The sequence below is a fragment of the Convolutriloba macropyga genome, chromosome 1 (assembly GCF_964194025.1).
Source record: "Convolutriloba macropyga chromosome 1, txConMacr16.3, whole genome shotgun sequence".
Classification (NCBI taxonomy): Eukaryota; Metazoa; Xenacoelomorpha; order Acoela; family Convolutidae; genus Convolutriloba; species Convolutriloba macropyga.
Window position 1 is genome coordinate 7,396,310 of NC_134468.1, and position 20,560 is coordinate 7,416,869.

General features: G+C 37.7%; 2 protein-coding genes across 3 annotated transcripts in view; one reads left to right on the forward strand and one right to left on the reverse strand.

Annotated features, from left to right (window-relative positions):
* Positions 1–195: 195 nt before the first annotated feature.
* The window catches only part of LOC142334689 (uncharacterized), a 293,593-nt gene continuing 273,228 nt past the window's right edge, over positions 196–20,560 (forward strand). For both annotated transcript variants that reach the window (XM_075382926.1, XM_075382935.1), the window contains exon 1: positions 196–216. The gene's annotated coding sequence lies outside the window, so the exon portion shown is untranslated. The remainder of the gene's footprint in view (positions 217–20,560) is intronic.
* The window catches only part of LOC142344528 (ubiquitin carboxyl-terminal hydrolase 34-like), a 128,083-nt gene continuing 119,905 nt past the window's right edge, over positions 12,383–20,560 (reverse strand). Inside the window, exons 30-31 of the mRNA XM_075396274.1 lie at positions 13,559–13,682; positions 12,383–13,116 (exon numbers count right to left, since the gene is read on the reverse strand). Of these exons, the coding sequence (XP_075252389.1) occupies positions 12,626–13,116; positions 13,559–13,682 (615 nt within the window). The 3' untranslated portion in view covers positions 12,383–12,625. The remainder of the gene's footprint in view (positions 13,117–13,558; positions 13,683–20,560) is intronic.

Sequence of the window (20,560 nt, forward strand, 5' to 3'; positions counted from 1 at the left end):
TAAATAATTAAGGTTGTTTATAGACAGCAAAAATTTTCGAGTTTTCTCAGTTTTTCTCCTAGACAAGTTTTCCTCCACCCCAATTATTTTGCCCCCCCCCCCAAAAAAAAAAACCTTTCAAAACAATTTCCCCTGGTGAAAAAAAAATCAACCTGTGACTGTTGGACTTAAGATTTTTTGTAAGAATCGACGTTTGTTGTGATAAACTTATTAAATAGAAGAGAAAATGTTGAAGTGAACAGTCGGTTGACCTCAAGAAGAATGGCTTTTTGAAACGTTCTAAACTGCGCAGTCTAAGTTTTATCCGAGATTGATTTTTGACTTGACAATTGAGCTTATTTCAAATTTACTTTGAGTTTTTTTCCACTTATCATTATATTACTTAGTTTCTTATACTGTGAGTTGTGTACAAATGGAGTGCTCTGGAACGAGTCGTTCTGCAGGTTCTGCAAATGTTGTTAGTAATGCTGAAGAAGAGGTAAGAAGTCTGTCCAATGAAGTTAGGGATCTAAAAATCCGAGTCGGTCAACAAGAAAAATTATTGCTAATTTAAAAAATCAACAGCAAAACATAAAAAATCGCTTACGTGCACAGGAGAGGTACTCTAGGAAGGACAGTTTACTGATAGTTAACCCTCCTTTCGATGCTAACAGGGTTCAAAACGTTACCAGCGAAACGCTAAAATTTTTTCAAAATTATCTGTGTGTGAAAATTCAATACGATGCTATTAAAGCATGCCATGTTGTGCCAAGTACTGTTAACAACAACATAATGCCGACTGTCATATGCAAGTTTCTTTATTTTGAGGACAAAACAATGATCTACAAAAAACACAGAGCACTGAGAAACAAAAAAAATCAAACAAATAGCAAAAATATCTATTTGAACGAGCCATTACCGGAATGCGAGGCAGCTATCAATGCTGAAGCTATACGACGCGACCTAATTACCAGCACAAACAACTGCTTGGTTTCGATGCTAGTAGACAATGGTAGAGTAAAAAACGAATTCGTCAGAGTTACGAAAATTGACGAGCTGGATAATCTTAATCTTATCAAACGAAAAAGAAACAATTGTGACGACGAAGACAAATTTTGCACCGCTGCAAAGAAACAGACAAACAATCGCAAAGCTAAAAATAACGGACTGGCGCAAGACTAAAGATAATAACTGATATTTGAACTTGAACTCTATTATTTTTTTGTTTCGTATTTACTTGCTAAACTTATTGTTAAAACAAATGTTATACTTTGTTGATGTAGACTGGGAATAACTGAGAGCTGTCTCCTGCCAACAAGGAAAAAGGGGGAAATGCACTAGTTTTTGGTATCGTTCATTCAGAATCTTTTCTCTTTTTTTTTGAAACATTGCCTCACGAAGAAACAAAAATAGGGGAAGAAGTATAACATAAAAAGAAAAAAAAACTTTCATTTTGATACTCGGCTCGTGATTTCCGCGAGCAAGTTTCAAGCTGACCGTGATTTCCGCAGTCATCTAGTCTGAAACAAGAGTATTGAGATGGAAAAAAAGTTCTGTGATTTCCGCGGAACATTATTATTTATACTGCATATTGAAAATAGCAACAAAAAAAAACGAACTTTCACTCAGTGATTAAGTTCATTCTTACATAAGGAAGTGCAATTTTTTTTTTAAAAAAATGAAAAAAGAGGAAAAAAGTCACTGGACATCCTCTAAGTTAAACTTTAACATTCTTTGCCTCAAATATTTCAAAATGATTGAAAACAAAACATGAATTAATTTTTTTTTATTTTTTTTTTATTTTTTATTTTTTATTTATTCAAATTGTTAATGATTTCATTAGTCAAAGCAAATTGCTCAGATTGTGTAGTTGAACTATTCTCTTCTCCTCAACGGCTGTTGTCTCGTTGTTGATAACGTTCATTTTCCAGACTATGTTCAGATTTTGTTCTCTGATCAGACTTTCGCACAACCCTAGTCGAGAGTTTCATGCCACAATTCTCCTGAATATCTCCAGAATTTGGTCTCTGATCAGACCCTTGTGCGATCATTTTCCGTACTACGCCGACTTTGATCCAAATCAGAACTTTGTGCGATCATAACAATTTCCTGACCCTGTAATTTGGACCGCACTATGACCCCATGTGCGACAAAAGTGGTCTGAAGAGACTTTGGTCTGGGCCTTTATCTGGGTTTGATTAAAATAGGATTTTAGTTTTTCCTTTTTCGAAAATCGGCGAAATCAATCTCAATATGAGTCATTGGAATTATTGAGCGGATCAGAAGATCACTTCATATATTTCTCGCAAAAATGCTTTTACAACCATTGAAGTTCGTTTTATAGCATTATTTACCAGTCTTTATCTGATTTTGTTTTCTTGTAATTGACATGTCTGAAGTCGGACTAAAATTGGGTACAAGGTAATAACTAAACCAACGCGCATTTAGGTTCAAACTAGATTACGAATACTTGCAATATATGGCACTATGGCAGAATTAGCACTCCTGGCAAAATTATCAAACTGGAGACGATTAAATTGACAAGCAGGCCCGCAAAACCATAACCAGAAAATCATTTACACGAATAGAAGGTTCAAAAGAAGTAAAGGTTTCTGTTTCGCACCAACTCGGGCTCGAACCCATTTTCAACAGCCATAGGTCTCACAACTTAAGCTATCTATGTGTATTGCACTTGTTTTTTGCTCTTTCTACACCAAATTGCTGGATAATGGCATTTGTGACTTGCTTGATTTTGCAATACCGTAAGCTTAATCAGTGCAAAATCTGCATATTATGAGCTTAAAAAGGATGTTAAAGCGCGTCTCAAAACGCAGTTATTACGCTAGGTTGCATGATTAAGAACCCCTAAAACATATTACTTTAGGAGAACTGTTGACCATTGTGCTCAATTGCGACTGATATTTACTATAAAAAAAGGAAAATTAGACAAAACGACTAAAACTACGCAAAACTTAGTTTCATAGCAATTTTATGGTTAGTGGTAACAGAAAAACACTTCAAACATCAGCTTAGCAGACCTCCATCTTACGAACTGCGCTATAACAACTACAAACCGCAGTTCCTCACAATCGCTTTTATCTTAACCATAAACATATTTCAGATTGAGAGCATTTGAGATCACGCAAAAATCAAAAAGTAAAGCGTGCAAAACTTAGTTGAAAGCTAAGAGTGTTCTAGAAAAGCGCAGAACCTGTACGGCTAAAACGTTGCAGAAAAAAACATGTTTACAATAAGAACTTCAAACTTAGTTCGGGAGCAATTAAAAAAAAGTAGTACCCAGAACAGTAAATCCTCCCTCTGGGACAGCATACTTTCAAGCCCTCTCAGCCTCGTGGTTACTGTGTCTGACTAACAGACTTTTGTCCTAGGTTCGGTTCTCACCCATCTACTTTGAGCCTTTTCGGTCACTGAACTCTCTCGATAAGTTCACTTAACCATGCTGCTCACTGCGGCTCCTAAACATGCGCTTGAAGAGGCCCCTTAAACATGCAAAAATTTTGTCCAAATTTAGAGCTCACGCTTTTAAAATATAGGATTAGAATTTTTCTAACACGCACAAGAACATAAAACGACTCAGCGTCGCAAGAAGTGCTCCCGAACAACAGGCGGAATCGTGTTGATTAGAAATTTTCATGTCTAGAAAAAGAAGGGTACCCGACACGGGTATGAACCCTGGAACCTCAGATTAGCAGTCATCCATCTTACCAACTGCGCTATAACTACATACCACCGTTTCTTACAGTCGATTTTATCGTATCAATAAACATATTTCAGATTAAGAGCATTTGAGATCACGCAAAAATCAAAAAGTAAAGCGTGCAAAACTTAGTTGAAAGCTAAGAGTGTTCTAGAAAAGCGCAGAACCTGTACGGCTAAAACGTTGCAGAAAAAAACATGTTTACAATAAGAACTTCAAACTTAGTTCGGGAGCAATTAAAAAAAAGTAGTACCCAGAACAGAAAATCCTCCCTCTGGGACAGCATACTTTCAAGCCCTCTCAGCCTCTTGGTTACTGTATCTGACTAACAGACTTTTGTCCTAGGTTCGGTTCTCACCCATCTACTTTGAGCCTTTTCGGTCACTGAACTCTCTCGATAAGTTCACTTAACCATGCTGCTCACTGCGGCTCCTAAACATGCGCTTGAAGAGGCCCCTTAAACATGCAAAAATGTTGTCCAAATTTAGAGCTCACGCTTTGAAAATATAGGATTAGAATTTTTCTAACACGCACAAGAACATAAAACGACTCAGCGTCGCAAGAAGTGCTCCCGAACAACAGGCGGAATCGTGTTGATTAGAAATTTTCATGTCTAGAAAAAGAAGGGTACCCGACACGGGTATGAACCCTGGAACCTCAGATTAGCAGTCATCCATATTACCAACTGCGCTATAACGACTACATACCACCGTTTCTCACAATCGCGTTTATCGTATCAATAAACATACTTTAGATTGAGAGCATTTGCGATCACGCAAAATTGAAAATGTAAAATGTGAAAGACTTAGTTCAAAAGCTAAGAAATTTCTAGAAAAGCGCAGAACCTGTACGGCTAAAACGTTGCAGGAAAACACACGTTTACAATAAGAACTTCAAACTTAGTTCGGGAGCAATTAAAAAAACGAAGTACCCAGGACAGTAAATCCTCCCTCTGGGTCGGCATACTTTCAAGCCCTCTCAGCCTCGTGGTTACTGCGTCTGACTAACAGTCTTTTGTCCTAGGTTCGGTTCTCACCCATCTATTTTGAGCCTTTTAGGTCATTGAACTCTCTCGACATGTTCCCTTAACCATTCTGCTCAATGCGGCTCTTAAAAATGCGCTTCGAGAGGCGCCTTAAACATGCAAAAATTTTGTCCAAATTTAGAGCTCACGCGTTTATTGTATAGGATTTTCCTAGAAACTCTCTAAACAATTATACAATTACTATAATCGAACCTTTAACATCGATTAGAACTTCTTTTAACATTAGCTTGGTTCCATTACAGTAAGGCGAATTCAAGTATAATTTTGCTTCAATGAAAATCATTTCTGAAAATCATTTCCTTTCTTGCTTACACAACTCAATCTGTGTTCATCGTCAGATTTGAACCAAAGATTTGAACCAAAGATTTGAACCAACTTTAGAAATGTTCAGTTATTTTTCCTTAAGATAAACCATTTTTGCCCATCGGCCGTATCACCATATCAATACATTATATGTAATTGGACATCTTAACTAACATTCGTCTTCACATCAGCATAAAATTAATGTCACCTCGTTCAGTCGAAGCGTTTCAAAATTTGTCAGTTTTATCAAGGTTCTTTAGAATGCACCAAATAACAACGCATTCCCGTCGATAAAGCCCTAAGCATTAGCAAACTAAAATTAGGTGTGGAATTCTTCCGAGAAGAGAAAGGTTCATAATTCACTTTTTTCACTGATATTTCAACCCAACTTTGTTTATTCAGTTTTTCGTTCGATCAAAAGGTTACCGTGATCTTTTGAAGTCAAAAATCTATCCGCACAAAATCCGATTTCATCAAAACTACAGAAACCTTTGAGTACGCGAAAGTGTTCTCTACAAATCTGAGAACATAACCGACTAAACGTCGAAGAATTGCTCTCGAACTAGTGGGAGCTCTAATCAATTGCAGCTTGCTTCAGTCGGGGGGGGGGGGGGGGTTGGGAGCCTATATGGGGAGGGGGTGTCTAAATGGGAGGGGGAGTCTTAATCAATAAAGGGCTTCAAATAACGACGGAGGTTAACATATACCACTATTAAGATTTAAAGTGAAAAATGGCACCAGTTTCGGCGCATTATTTTGCTTTGTATTAAATTGCTGGGAGCCTAAATGGGACTAAGAAGTTCAATAGTGGGCTTCAAATAACCACATTAGAGGTTAACCTATACCACTATTAAGATTTAAAGTAAAAAAAAATGGCACCAGTTTCGGTGCACTTTTCATTTGACTTTTCGTATTAAATTGCCGCCAATTGAGTTCATCTGTTTGAAATTGTGATTGAGAGCATTTTAGATCACGCGAAACGCAAAAAGTCAAGGGCGTACAAGTCACTCGAAAAGTCAAAACCGTCAAGTGAAAATTTTGCACAAAAATGACACACATTTACAATAATTGCTATGAACTTCGTTCAAGAGCAATTAAAAAGAACTTTTATTTGACACAATATTAAGGTTGCCATTGCCCTTGTCATAGCGTGAGGTTTAAACTAGGATTTTGGCGATAAATAATTTATGCAATGTGGGCAAAATGTTTATTAAATCAGTCCACCAACCGGGTTTTCTATTCTCTTTAAACATAAGAGGACGAATTTCACGCTGGAAAACTAATTGCTTTTTCGCTCGCTCCACTGACAGTTTTGGCGCGACGATTTACTTCACCTTTGCTTTGCGAAAAACCAAGAGCACCCCAGTATAGCTTCGCTCAGCCTAAAGATTCGCAGCAATAAAAAAGGGCTATCTTTTCTATTACAATCTGACCAAATTAGCAGCAGTCTTATTGCTGAATCACCAATTCAGATCCACGAAACTCAAGTAGTCAAGTGTGAAGAAGTCTTTTTTTTCGCGAATAAGCAGAAATGCAATAATGTTTGAGCACAAATTGTGCATTAAAAAGAAATACACAACCATAGCTGAGAGATTGCCAGAATATAGCCCCGACAGCTTCGTAGATCTGCCGACCCAAAATATGGATAGAATTTTAGAAAATGCTGAAATGTCATTTAGACTTAGAAATCTTCTAATTGATGTATAATTGCTATTAGAACCTCGAATGACTGTCTACAAGAGTGACATATGCTCAGTTGATATTATCTCCTTTAATTGAAATTGTCACAAATCAATTTGAAACTGAGGGGTCTTTTTGAGAGAAGTAAGTGACGTCTGACAAAAACTCAATCAAATGCATGAACAAAAACTCACCGGAACTTAGGCCAAAGATGACGCAAAGGTTTCAATCCAAGATGCATAAACAAACGGATAAATGGAGTTATGAAGTGAGCGTGACGTCAATTGAATGTAAAAAAAAATTGGCGATATATAAAAAATTGCAGCACAAGTCCTGAGCTACAATTGAAAGAATATTCATTGACTGAAGAAAAATAGATCAAAAATAGCTAGGAATGGATTTGGATAATAATTAGAACAACTCCACCAAATAAAAAAAACAAACGATTGCCCTGCCAACTAGTTATCGCAAGTGGGGGCTAGAGTGCGGGGCTACGGTTGGAATAAAGTGGAATGGGGGAGGACATTGGGGAGCAAGTTGGTGGTGTTAAACTCTAAGAACCGCCCTTCACAGCACAATTTTGTCTTTTGAACTGCTTCGAATCGCTCGCATACTAAGAGACCAGTGTGCCGTATGGCTCTAAGAAAAATTTATGTCCTCGGGCTTTAACTGTTTATCCCGTTTCCAAATACAAAAGTCAAAAACGTGAGACGAAATATTGGTTGTTATAAAAAGCGCATAAATGGACCGCAGGACTTATATAAAACATAGGTGCTGTCGTTGATTCCCATAACAACGATTGGGATTGAAAGAAGAGAAAAAATAATGAAATTAAAAAGATTTTTGTAGACAAAGTTTTAAAGTGCGATCTATTTTGATGTCGTTTTGTAGTTTAACACACTCCTGTTTGATAGTGAGACAATGCAGGAGCTAGTATCAATACCAATGAGCATTTGAAATGGTAACTAAGACTTATAAGAACAAAGTTCGAGTAATGGGAATCTAAAACTGGGCTCTATGGGTTTATCCCGTTTCCATTTCTGATTTAGTTTTTCGCTACTGGCTCTGTTCATTTTGAATCAATTTGCTGAGCAACCGATATCTAAAGGCACATTGAGCCAAATGAGAGAAGAGTAAAACTAGTCAAGAGATGTTAAAAAGATTTCACTCAAAATGATGAACAAGATGTGAACTAAGGTAAAGCGAAGAAGTCCTGACGTACAATTCATTTTCATTGAAACAAAAACTAGACCTAGAACGGACTTGGGAAAATCAGATAGAAAACTGAAAATCAATGTCAAGATACCGCATGTGAACGAAAAAACCACTAGCGAGAAAGTAAAATTTGTTTCAAAAACCTAGGCCTAAAATAAACTATGAATGGATTGGTAAAACCGTTTTGAAAAAAAACTATCCAAAAAATCGAAAAAAACAGTAAAAGATAACCGACTAAACGTCTGAAGAATTGCTCTCGAACGACTAGTGGGAGCTCTAATAAATTGCAGCCTGATTCAGTCGGGGGGAGTCTATATGGGGAGGGGGGTCTAAATGAGAGGGGGAGTCTTAATCAATAAAGGGCTTCAAATAACCACGGAGGTTAACATATACCACTAATAAGATTTAAAGTGAAAAATGGCACTAGTTTCGTCGCATTTTTTTGGCTTTGTATTAAATTGCCGCCAATTGAGTTGATCTGCTTGAAATTGTGATTGAGAGAACTTTAGATCACGCGAAACGCAAAAAGTCAAGGGCGTAAAAGTCACTCGAAAAGTTAAAAACGTCAAGCGAAAATTTTGCATAAAAAAGACACACGTTTTCAATAATTGCTATGAACTTCGTTCGAGATCAATTAAAAACCAAAGCGAAATTGCTGCCTGTGAACAAGAAAAACCACTAGCAAGCGAATTTTTGTTCAAACACCGTTTTCACACCCTACTTTAAAATTAGAGCTAAAACAATTCACGCCGCAAAACCAATCGCTTTTTCGCTCCAACTCCTGTTTCAGCATGACCAAAATCACTACTCCAATTTGACTTCAAAAATCAAGAAAATGTGTGAGCAGATCTTTGGGCGCCCCAATACAATTCAAATTGTTTGAATTGGAATAAAAATAGGAGCGCTATAATAGAGGCTATAATAACGCTATAAAAATGAGGCGGCTATGAATAAACATAACCGACTTAAGTCGGGCGAACTGCTCTCAATCGACCGGCGAGCCCCTTCTTCATTAGCTAGGCACGGTTTAGTGAGGCTAGCTTAAGTTTAATTTAGTTTAGGCTAAAGGGGGCGTAAGTGAGCGCAGCAAGGGGGGGGGGTTGGGGTGCGCCGGGGTCTGATGCGGTGTCAACAGTGGGGTGGGGGCAACAGTGGGGGAGTCAATCTCTAAGAAACTTCGCACCATAAGTATCAGTCTCCAAAACAGATTCTGTGAATCGCATACTTGAAGACGAGTGAGCTGAAAGGCTCTAACAGCACTTAATGCCCGCCCGCTGGGCTACCTGTTCATCCCGTTTTTGAGAACGAAAAGTCAAATGCGTCAGACAAAAAATTGGTCAAGCGAAAAATTGCATTAAAAAAGACCGAAAGGACTAATATAATTGCTAAAAACTTCGTTTGAGAGCAATTAAAAACATCGAGCAAACCAGAGCAATTTAAAACTGACATTTCATGCATAGATCATTGACATTTTCCCCATTTGATAAAAAGCTACTTCAAGACCATTATTCTCAGATAAAGTTTCATTAATTCTGCTTGATGCACCATCAAACTAGTAGATGGCGTGGTCTATCGCAGCTAAATTGCAATAATTGCTCAAACTGCGATCGAGAACAATTAAAAACCGAATTAGAGTGTTCAAAAATTACGTTTCTCAGATTTTCTGATGTAGACCTTTCAGACAAAGGAGCTTCAAACAAGCACAACTTTGATAAAACATAGCCGGCAGATTGCCGGAAAATAGCCGCGATAGACGCTTGTGGCCTACCATGAATTGAAACCACTAAAGAAATAGGATTGACAGATCGACCACCAGCTTCTCAATAGACCACTAGACTTGTTGGTTAGATTCGGACTGTCATTTTCATGAGACACATTTGCTCTACAAGGAAAAAACCCTAATGGAGCTTTTCCAAAATTAATATTCGAAATTAATACTCAAGACTCGATTACTCAGGATTTAGGGCATATAAGTTTGGCACTACTTAGATGCACACTATTGAACTTTATTAGTAAAAGTTCATAAAATTTAAAGTTCCATAAGTGAGTCCAGAAGTCATTTTTTAGTGAGGTAAGACACGCAATTGACCTAAAAGCAGAAATGACGTCACGAACACAAATTTTAACTGCAAAGCAGTAGAAGTCACTGAAGTCATTGAAAAAGTCAATTCCAAGAAGTAAGGGTAAGACGAAACAAATATCTGTTAGACGATAAAAAAAATAGGAGCGCAATAATAGCCGCCTGGAATTGCTGAAGCGGCTATTAAAAAGGACAATATTCAAATAAAATTATTTCAGTTACTTTTATGAGCATCAACAATCTGTTTTCGGCGTTTGATAAACTCGTCGAAATCAGCTTTGGAGTCGTCCACACTTTTCTCCACCCTTTGGAACCTTGAGAGAAGTGAGGTGTTGATATAAAAGAGGAGAGCACCCACAGGCACAAACACTGCCCAGAATGAGGGTTGCCTCATCATTTGAGATATCGAAGAACGTTTAAGAACCATTATTGGCCTAAGTTCAAACTCTTAGACCACAAATCAAGATTTTTTCACTCTTCACTGAGGAATCCCTCTAACGCGGATGAATCAAATGTTCTTTTCTAGATGCTGTTGACTTCAAATGGGAACAGTTCTGTTACCGCACCTCAAAGTCATTTACTTCCATCTGAAAAACATCTTAAAGATTACGATTCCCCGTTTTGCTATTTTTTTCTGTCCTGTAGGCTTGGAGGATATCATTAAAATCTACTGAGGTTGGGGACAAAGTATGCTGATCGCTACAATGAGCGTAGCTCATTTGAAGCCTTAATTAGCGTAAGTATTTTGCGCCATCTATCATCTAAATACATCTGAAGGGATTGGTGGAAGACCGTACTGAGGGGGAAGAAAAATAACAACATAGCTGGCAGATTGCCGGAAAAAAGCAGCCGCTGACGCACTTGATGCACATTGGGACTGAAACAGAAAAAGAATAAAAGGAAGAGATAAATTGGCCGAATTTTTTTCTGTTTCTTTCAGTGTCAAAAACTGTTCTAATTTGGCGTGCAGTTTCAGTAAGATCCTAAAACTATAATTATTTCAGCTTCTAAATTGTAAGCTAAAGCTAATCAGCTAGCAAACACTCTAATGAACTTTGACAACATAATTCTCAATGACTTAATGACCGGGCTTTATCGGTTTACCGTCTCTTTTGATTTTGACCATTGGCTTTGACAGTATTCGCCACATTGCGTAATTGAAAGCGTGACAAAATTTAAAATCCATTCAGTTGAAACAGTGAGTGAGGTAGGTTAGAAGTCAAAGTGAAAATCGCGACTTATGTAAAACTAAAAACGTTATCAAAATGTAAAGCAAATTAAAAAAAAACAACAGGACAAGTCCTGGCGTAAAAGACAAAGAATTTTCATTGACTAAACAAACAACTAGACCTAGAACGGACTATGAGTGAATTAGAAAAACCATTTTTTAAAGAAACAGATAAAAAAATGAAAAAAAAAAAACAGAAAATCAATGTCAAAATGCCGCATGTGATCAAAAACCACTGGCGAGAAAGGGAAATTTGGTTCAAACAAAACACTAGGCCTAGAATGAACTATGAATGGATAGTGACATCCATTAGCGAATTTCACCGCTTTCTCACTACTTTAAAATAGAGCAAAAAAATCACGTCGCTTTTCCGCTCCACTTCCTGTTTCAGCGTGACCAAAATCACTACTCAATTTGATTTCAAAAATCATGAAAATGTGTGAAAAAAAGACAGCGCCCCAATGCAATTCAAATTCTTTGAATTGTAATAAAAAGGAGAGCCCCTACATAATAGCCGTTAAGAGGCTGTCAGCGGCTATTAAAAAGATATCAAAAATTGTTTGAAAATTTGCGCTAGACAAAAATAATATTTGGCTCAAACATAAATTTGAGTTTTGAGTCAATTTGAAGGTATTTATAATCTGAAGGTAATAGAGAACATCATCATCATTAGCAGCATAGTCACGACGCGGATCACAATTGGTCAGTACAACATTCAGAAGAACACGAGGAGGTCGGATTATAAATAAAAAGAACCATTCATCCAATTAGAAGGGTTCACATACTGCAACTGTTTCCTACCACAAAACAAATTCCAACTTCACACATGATGTTCAACCCCCGTTTGATACAAGTTCGCAGAGATCCTCCAAAAATTTACAGCAGAAAACTTATGCGTTTAACGGTTACTTATTTCTATATGTAAAGAGGCTTTACAAAGGTATGCGTGGCGGTGGGGTGTTACCTTGTGGTTAGAAACAGTTCCGTAGAAAACCAAATAACTAACTGAAAACGTTCATAAATACACGAAAACTTTCCTCAATTCGTTCACGGAAACTTGAGAGAGTTAAGCTGGAGAAAAACGTCGAAACTTCAGTTTGAGCTATATACGAACTGAGGAAGGAGAAAGGAAAGTTAGGTTTTATACAGTTTTAAGGACATGGAGTACAATAATATATATAAGCAGAAATCTAGTTTGGAGAAATTAAGTTTAGGGTAATCACGAGAGTAATTAGCACCAGATAATCAGGAAAAAATAGAAAACAAATCTCAATTTTCAGACACAAACAAGCACAAGTTTCCATTTAATTTGTTCTTTTTATTTTATCTTACCCACTTCTTCAATATATATAGTTTTGCATTGCTTCAACTAATTTTTTATTTTTGGGCGCAACGCTCTTCAAATTGCTCAAGATATGTTTTTGTAGAGTTTAAGTTTTTAATCAAATTTAGTACTGCAGTTTTAGACACGTTACATTGAGGCGGCGATTTTGACTTTAATACGGATTCCAATCCACTGGTCGAATTGCTCCGCGGCGTTAAATCCGTTCTCAAGGTGGAGGGAGCGGCACTTTCTTCGTTACTAGAATTCAGTGACGTCACACTAGAAACCGATGACGTCACAGGTGGTGTTTTCTGTTCAGTTGTGCATTTTATAGGCTGTATTTCACAGTCTGATAACTCTGCAGGGCATATGGTATTTTCTGTTGATTGACATCCGGATGTTGTTGTTGACAGTTTCATCTTTTTCAGAGGTAGGGTGCACGAATCTGAGGGCAAACTGGTGGCAGATGTTGTCATAACTGAAGATGATGATATTACACTTCCGGAGCTGGAGATCACAGCAGGATCCTTTCCTGCGATCGTTCCTGTATTTCAAATATTCCCCAAATTTATCTGACATCACTATACCTACTTAGTTTTCTTTTCACATGGTAATATTTCGATTTTTTCTTTTTGTGCCCCCTGTCCCAGGCTTAGTTTGTGCATATTGTTTGAACTACATAAGAGATATATAATGACAATCATTTAACTCATTCATACATAACTAACTCATTAAATAATGCACCGGTCCATTGCACTCATTCGATGAGTGGGAGTTGAATTAAAAATTTCGATCGCTACCGTCACAAAGAAAATGTGGAGGCAAATGTGCATAACCAGTTGGTAATTAAAATTTCAAGATTCTTCAGCGCCATAATTCAGAAAAGGCATAGATCAGAACTGTTTAAAACAACCGCATTGTTTTTGAATCTTGATTCTTGAATAATTTTCGCATAGCAATTGCATGACTCGTTGCTTTTTACGCACCTTTTAGTCTCTCTCCTTCTTCATGCAGTAACTTCAACTGTGTCTTCAGGTCCGTTAATGACAACTCATCTGGTAACTTGGGACATGTCATACACGTGAATAGAAGCTGCAACGCTTTCAGGCACTGAAACAGACATTCTCACATTACTATAATAAACATAAACCGACAAATGTCGGAAGAATTGCTCTTGAACGACAGGCGAGGCAATTTAATTCATCAAGGTCTTTACTCTAGATCAATTTTTCCTAATGGGTGCAAAAAACATTGACCCCACCGGGATTCCAACCACTGACCTCTCGAACCACGGCCTTCCACACTTACCACTGCGCTACTTGTCAGTTAATTTTCGCTTTGCTGCAACCGGTTATATATTAGCAACCTCAGAGCACTAGAGATCACTCAAAAATGATGAACGAAAGCGTAAAAAAGTCACATGAGAAGTAGTAGTAGTAGTAGTAGAGGGTCTTGTTTCTCCACCTCTTCTGGACACAGAGGTAGGTTGGATTCATGATCTCATCTAGATTTCCGCTCTATCCGAGCATAGATGTCGTTCCAAAAAAAGAACAATTAGAATAACTTCCGCTCTATCCGAGCATAGACATGTTTCCAAAGCAGATCAAATAGAATATCTTCTTTCTTCTCCAATAATATACATGATCCCAAATTAGAACAATTAACATAACTTCCGCTCTAACCAATGTTTTTCACCGAATGTCTTCTGCTCTAACCGAGCCTCAAAACTGTAAGTATTCTGCTCTAACCGAGCATTCAATCGGAGGACAAGCTTCTGCTCTAATCGAGCATTTTCACAACTACTGAGTTAAAATCTGATAAAACCGAGCCTATAAACTAAGTATTCTGCTCTAACCGAGCATTTAATCGAACGTCAAACTTCTGCTCTAACCAAGCAATTCTCACAACTGCTGAATTAAAATCTGATAAAACCATGCTTGCTTTAAAAATGCCACTGTTTAATCTGCTTGAAAGCATACCGAAAATCAGACGCCAACTCCCGAATATCTTGCGGATTTGGATGCACTCCATCCGACGAAATATGTCGATATCGAAACTTTTTATGTTCAATGAAAGGAATCCGATGATCGCGTGCAACATCCCGGTAGCAGTCAATTACTTTCTTAATGACTTTCCATTTGTCTTTTCGGTTAATTAGTGCCATAATCGTTACTTTAAACTTATAGAACTTGAGTTTTTCAACAAGATAATACATCTCATCTGATGTTTCGACTGGTCCCATCAGTGGTTTATTACGTTTATCGAACAGGTTGTTTGTACCAGCCATGACAACTACATTTCTTACACCAAATGATTTCATATTTTCAATTACGCGATCGCTGCAGAGTGTTGAGATACAGCCTCCTGGGCAAGATATAGTAATTGCGTTTTCAACAAACACGCACTACACAAGCGATGATCCTAAGATACAATTTTGAAACAATAATTGACTTTTCTCTGGAAGGGTTAATTTGCGGTACGGTTTACTCAATTCGACGACTGTACAGCGTCGTTCCAATAAATTACATTTGATTTCGTTTATTCTGGACCTCCGAACAATTTTGTTTTCCATCTTCTCTCTGAAAGACGCATTCAGTAAGAACTCGAGAAAAGAAACGTTTTTAACTCTTTCCTGAACAATGTATGATCAGCTATGCAACGTAGGTGTGAGGGCAGAGCGTTCCACTTCTTTGGGCCAAGAAAAGAGAAAGCTCGTGAACCGTAAGAGTTTTTGATTTTTGGCAACATCAGTTTCCATTTGTTTTCAGAGCGAGTTTGATTATATTTGTACTGTAAAATCACTAGACTTTTCAAATAAAGTGGCACATTAAGGTTAAACACAATTTTGTGAACATATGTCAAAATTTTGAAATCGATTCGCTGAGCAACAGGCAGCCAGTGCAGGTTGTATCTGAATTCTCGACAAGACTCATATTTTCGAAGGTTAAAAATGAATCGGCAAGCGGCATTCTGTACTCTCTGCAATTTTGTTATTTCTTTGATGTTTAAACCCGCCAATATAGCATTGCAGTAGTCAAGCCTAGAGATGATTAGATTTTGTACAGCAATTTTTCGTGACTCTAAAGAAAGATAATGTTTTATTCTATAGAGTTTCCTGAGTTCATTGTAGCAAGAGCTCGTGATTTTGTTGACATTCTTTTCGAAACTCAAGTGCTGATCAAGATTAACACCGAGTGAAACCAAATTGCTACTGATATTCAAGACAAAATTGTCCAGTTTTAGCGTTGTGATATTTGGACGTTTCTTTTTAGTAGACAATAACATTATTTCAGTTTTGTCCGGATTAACTTTGAGTTGCAAAGCTGTAAAAGCTCCAAACAATTCTTTTACTTGTAACCTCAGCGTTTCAATAAGTGGCTCTTCGTCCTCCATTTCGATTGTGGTGTACAAAACTGTGTCATCGGCGTACATTTGGTACCGTAGGTTACATTGTTTGATAAGATCACCAATTGGGGTTGTATACATCGAGAAAATCATCGGTCCGAGAATGGAGCCCTGAGATACTCCGTAGAAAACTTCAGTCTCTGAAGAAAATGATTTCCGTATTTGAGTTTGTTGTTTTCTTTCAGTTAAGTAAGACATGATCCACTGTTTACATTTTCCTGTTATTTTGAAGCGCACTTCCAAAATTTTCCCAAAATTAGCAAAATCCAGAGTGTCAAACGCTGCACTTAGGTCAAGGCCAATTACTAAAAGGTACTTTCCTTGGTCAAGCTCTACATAAAGGTCGTTTATGGTCTTGAGGAGACAACTTTCTGTAGAATGGAAACGTCGGTATGCTGATTGCTGTGGGTCAAGCAGGCAATTTTGATCTAGATGTGTCCGTAGTTGGCCGGCTGCAGTTCTCTCAAGAAGATTAGAAAGGAAGGAAGAGTTTGCAATGGGCCTATAGCTTTTGGGATCTTCTGTGTCCAAAGATTGCTTTTTAAGTTTCGGCTTCACAAGGCATTTTTTAAAAATTTTAGGCAAAATGCCGTTTTGAAAACTCATGTTTATCAAGAATAAAAAGAACAATTTCCAGGATTTGTACAGCTGCTTGCAGAGCACAGTGGGCATGGAATCTAGTTCACAGTAGCTATTTGACATTTCAGTAAAAGCTTTGTCCAGAGCATTTAGATCCACGGGATTGAAAACACTCATTGGAATAACATGACTTGTGTGTATTGGTTTTAAAGAGATTAGTTTATCAACTGTTGTCGTGGTGGCGTTTTCAATAGAACTTTTGATTTTTGTTACCTTTTCCTCAAAGAAGGTATTGAATTTTTGTGCAATTTCAGCATCTGTTCCCCAACCAACCGGCAGTTTTTCTGTAGTTTTAACGCCCATAAGCATATTGAAGCTGCTGTGATTCTTTTTAAGATCGACATTTCGATTAACCTGCTCATCAAAAAAATCAGTTTTCTTTCGTTTGAACATCTCCTTGCATCTCCTGATTGCCGCCAGAAACTTTTCTTTACTTTGGTTGTCTGGATTTTTCTTATACTTTTTCTCGAGCTTTCTTCTGTCTCTCTTTAAATCTTGAAGCTCTCTGTCGAAGAAAGGACAAATAGCCAATTTGGAACTGCGCCTCTCGATTGGAATGGCTTCTTTTGCAGCAAAATCCATTGAATCAACAAGGAGTTCAGCAGCAGTATCTACACAGGTAAGGTGTCCATCCAGATCTAAGGACAACTCTACATCATTCGCAAGCTTATTTATATCGGCTTTCTTCCACGCTCTGAAAACAGTTTGCTTTACGCTATTTGAGGAAACAACCTCATTGAAAAGGCAAAATTTGATGAGGTCGTGGTCACTGTAGTTTAAGTGTTATTGTTCGATCTCAGAAAATAAATACGGTTCATTTGTTACCAATAGATCCAGAATATTTCCTGCACGATGAGTTGGTTTCTTCACTAGCTGTGTTAGGGAGGTTTCTTCGAAAAAGGAACTTAGGGCAGTGCTCTGAGGCATATTAAAATCACCAATTAAAAACAGGTCGCTCTCAATCGATAAGGGTTGAATGTTATTGCATAAAAACTCAAGAAACACTTTTGTGCTGCCTGACGGTGGCCTGTAGAGCAAGCACAGAGTGATTACTTTCTTTGGAAAACAGAAAAAGGCAGCTTCAAGGTCTGACGTACTTGTATGCGAGAGAAGTGTAAGTTCGATTTTACGTTTGTAGATGACCGCTAATCCACCCCTCGGGAGTTTGTTCGAGGCAAATTATGATGACTATAAAGCGGTGAATTTTCGTACGCCTGAGTTAACACATAGTTTTCATCAAAATCGCTTGACAGCCACGATTCCGTTATAAAAAAATATCATAATTATTGTTTAAGATTTCATCTGAAAGTTCGTTTGTTTTATTTCTGAGCGACCTGATATTTAGCAGACCACAGTAAAGACGGTTTTTTAGTCAGTTAGATGCATTCTCATCTGACGGTATAGATTTAAGCCAATTCCTCGCTTCCTCGTTTAAGTAGTATCTGCCATGCACAACATTCTCCGCCCAAAAGTCGCTTCTCTCAATGATGTCCGAAGAAGATTCTGGGAAAACTAGATGATAGCTTCTCAGTTTTGACCCTTCTCTGCTTATTTCTCTAAGATGTAGTAACTCAGCTCCATTATTTGCACACCAGTTCTTGATCAATTCATCAGTGCAGTTTGTATTCAAGCGTCCTAGATAGATGTGCCGTCTGCTTTGCTTTCTTCTCACTCCACTAAAGTCATCGGAACTTGCCCTTGTGCCAACATTTTGGATTCTTTTTGGCCTGTTCGATTTAGCAATAAAGTCGCCTTGATCGATATCATCCCAGTCATTTGGTTTGGGTCGTTTTACACTGTTATTGCTGTCAAGTCTATTGCGCCGAAATCCATGTTCCTGGTTGAGGGAACCTTTTCTCTCTGGGTCTAACATAAACAGTGGCTTTTGCGAAGTTTCTGATATTGAGTTTGTGACCGCTTGCGATACAGTAGGCTTCTGGAAAAATGAGCTGTACTTCGGTTTTAGTTGCTTAATTTCTGCATGCATCTGAGTTAATTTTTCCGGAACGCTCTGCAGGTCTTCCACTTTCTGGCTCAATTCTGATAGTTGTTTGGTTATATCACCAACTGAGGGTAAGCCACAATTTTCACAACTCCATAATATCTCTCCCTTTATAGGTGCTTTAATGCCAATACAGGATTTATGTGCTGCTTTTCTGCAGGTTACGCAATTTATGGAATCATTTCGTTGTACAATGTCATCACACAAGTAGCATGCAGACTGTTCCGCCCATGATCTGATGTTATCCGCAACCATAGCCATACTTTTGTTGTAGTTCGTTGCTGTCGAATGATAGTTTCACCCTAACCGGGTATAATTCAGATGATAGTTTCCACCCTAACCGGGTATATTAAAGTGTGAATGAAGAATTTTCGACCCAATCCAGGTTATTCGCCAAAAGCTTTCTTCAATTATTGTATCTTATCAGTTTATCCAAAACCAATCTATTTAATAAGTTTATCACAACAATTAGGCTAAGTCAACGAATATGAGAAGTCAACGAATGTTCTAGAAGAAAAGCGCAAAAATGTCAAGCGAAAGATTTGCATAAAAAAAGACACACACGTTTACAATAATTGCTATGAACTGCGTTCAAGAGCAATTAAAAACTTTTAAAACTGACAGATTTCAGAAGAATTGTTTTTAATAATGGGATACCTCGGGAACGTGACTTAGCACATCTAGTTTAACCAAACCTCTTAAACGAGGCCAGTAGCCTTCTGGTTGTGAGAAGGTAAAAAAGTTCCCAGAAAAATCTGCAAACGAAGACGACTAGGGTAGAGTACTGAAAGGGACACATACATCAAAACATGAGGCAGTAGTAATGAACACCGAATATGCGCTTTAAGTGTCCAAAATTATCTCCAAATCATTCTCAGGAATCTTTACTAAATTTTTATGTCGAACGATATACGGTCAGACCATATTCCAGAAGGACGGAAAAGAGCAGAGACCAGACGAACAGGACTAAAATAATTACTAAACTCCGTTTGAGCATAATAAATAAACATAAACCGACAAACGTCGGACAAATTGTTCCAAACTACAGGCGGTCAAATTAATTCAGACGGGTGCATTAGCCTAGATAATGTAAGGATGAAAAAACCTCCAAGGAGGGGGTGAAACCCGCGCCCTCCGTAGTAAGCGACGGAATCACTATCCACTAGGCTATCGGGGTCTTATGAATGCTGAACTTAAAATCTAAACTTTTGTTTTAGCAACCGAACTAACTTCGGAATAAGAGCAATTTAGGCGACGCAAAAATCGAGAGGTCAAGCTTGAAAAAGTTACTGGAGAACTGAAATCGAAAGAACGTTCTAGCATCAAATGGTCAAGCAAAAAATTTGCATGAAAAAGACACACCTTTACAATAACTGCTTCAACCTTTGTTCGAGAGCAACTATTCAACTATTTAACGTTAAAAACAGCAGCACATTTTTTGTATTTTAACTGCTTCTAGGGATCTGTCCGTGCTTCATAAGCTGACCCATCCATTCTGGAAATTAAGAATAAAGATTTATGTTTCTCTCAGTTTCATTGATAGACCAGATAAGAAGAGTGCAAATTAACATTGCCAAAAAAGCAGCGAAACACATGTGTACCCTAGTATACAGGTAGAAACAGATAGAGCTCTTAGTTCACTGATCAGGCGAAAATGATGATTTCCTTAGCAAATGAAAATTCACTAAGCAAAAACCTTTCGAGAAACCCGATTAGCTGCAGCCTTTGCTACATAACTCAAAATAATCTACCTTAAAAAAGTCTAGAAGACCCCGAAAGTCACTTCAGAAATGTAACAAATGCCATCAAAGACAACTTAACATTGCCCATCACCACATTATTACAACCGTTCTTTGAGTTGTTGAAAACTTCCATCTCAGATATCTATTAAAACGTTGTTTTGAACATTTTACTATAACTCGGACAATTAGCTCACGATAAA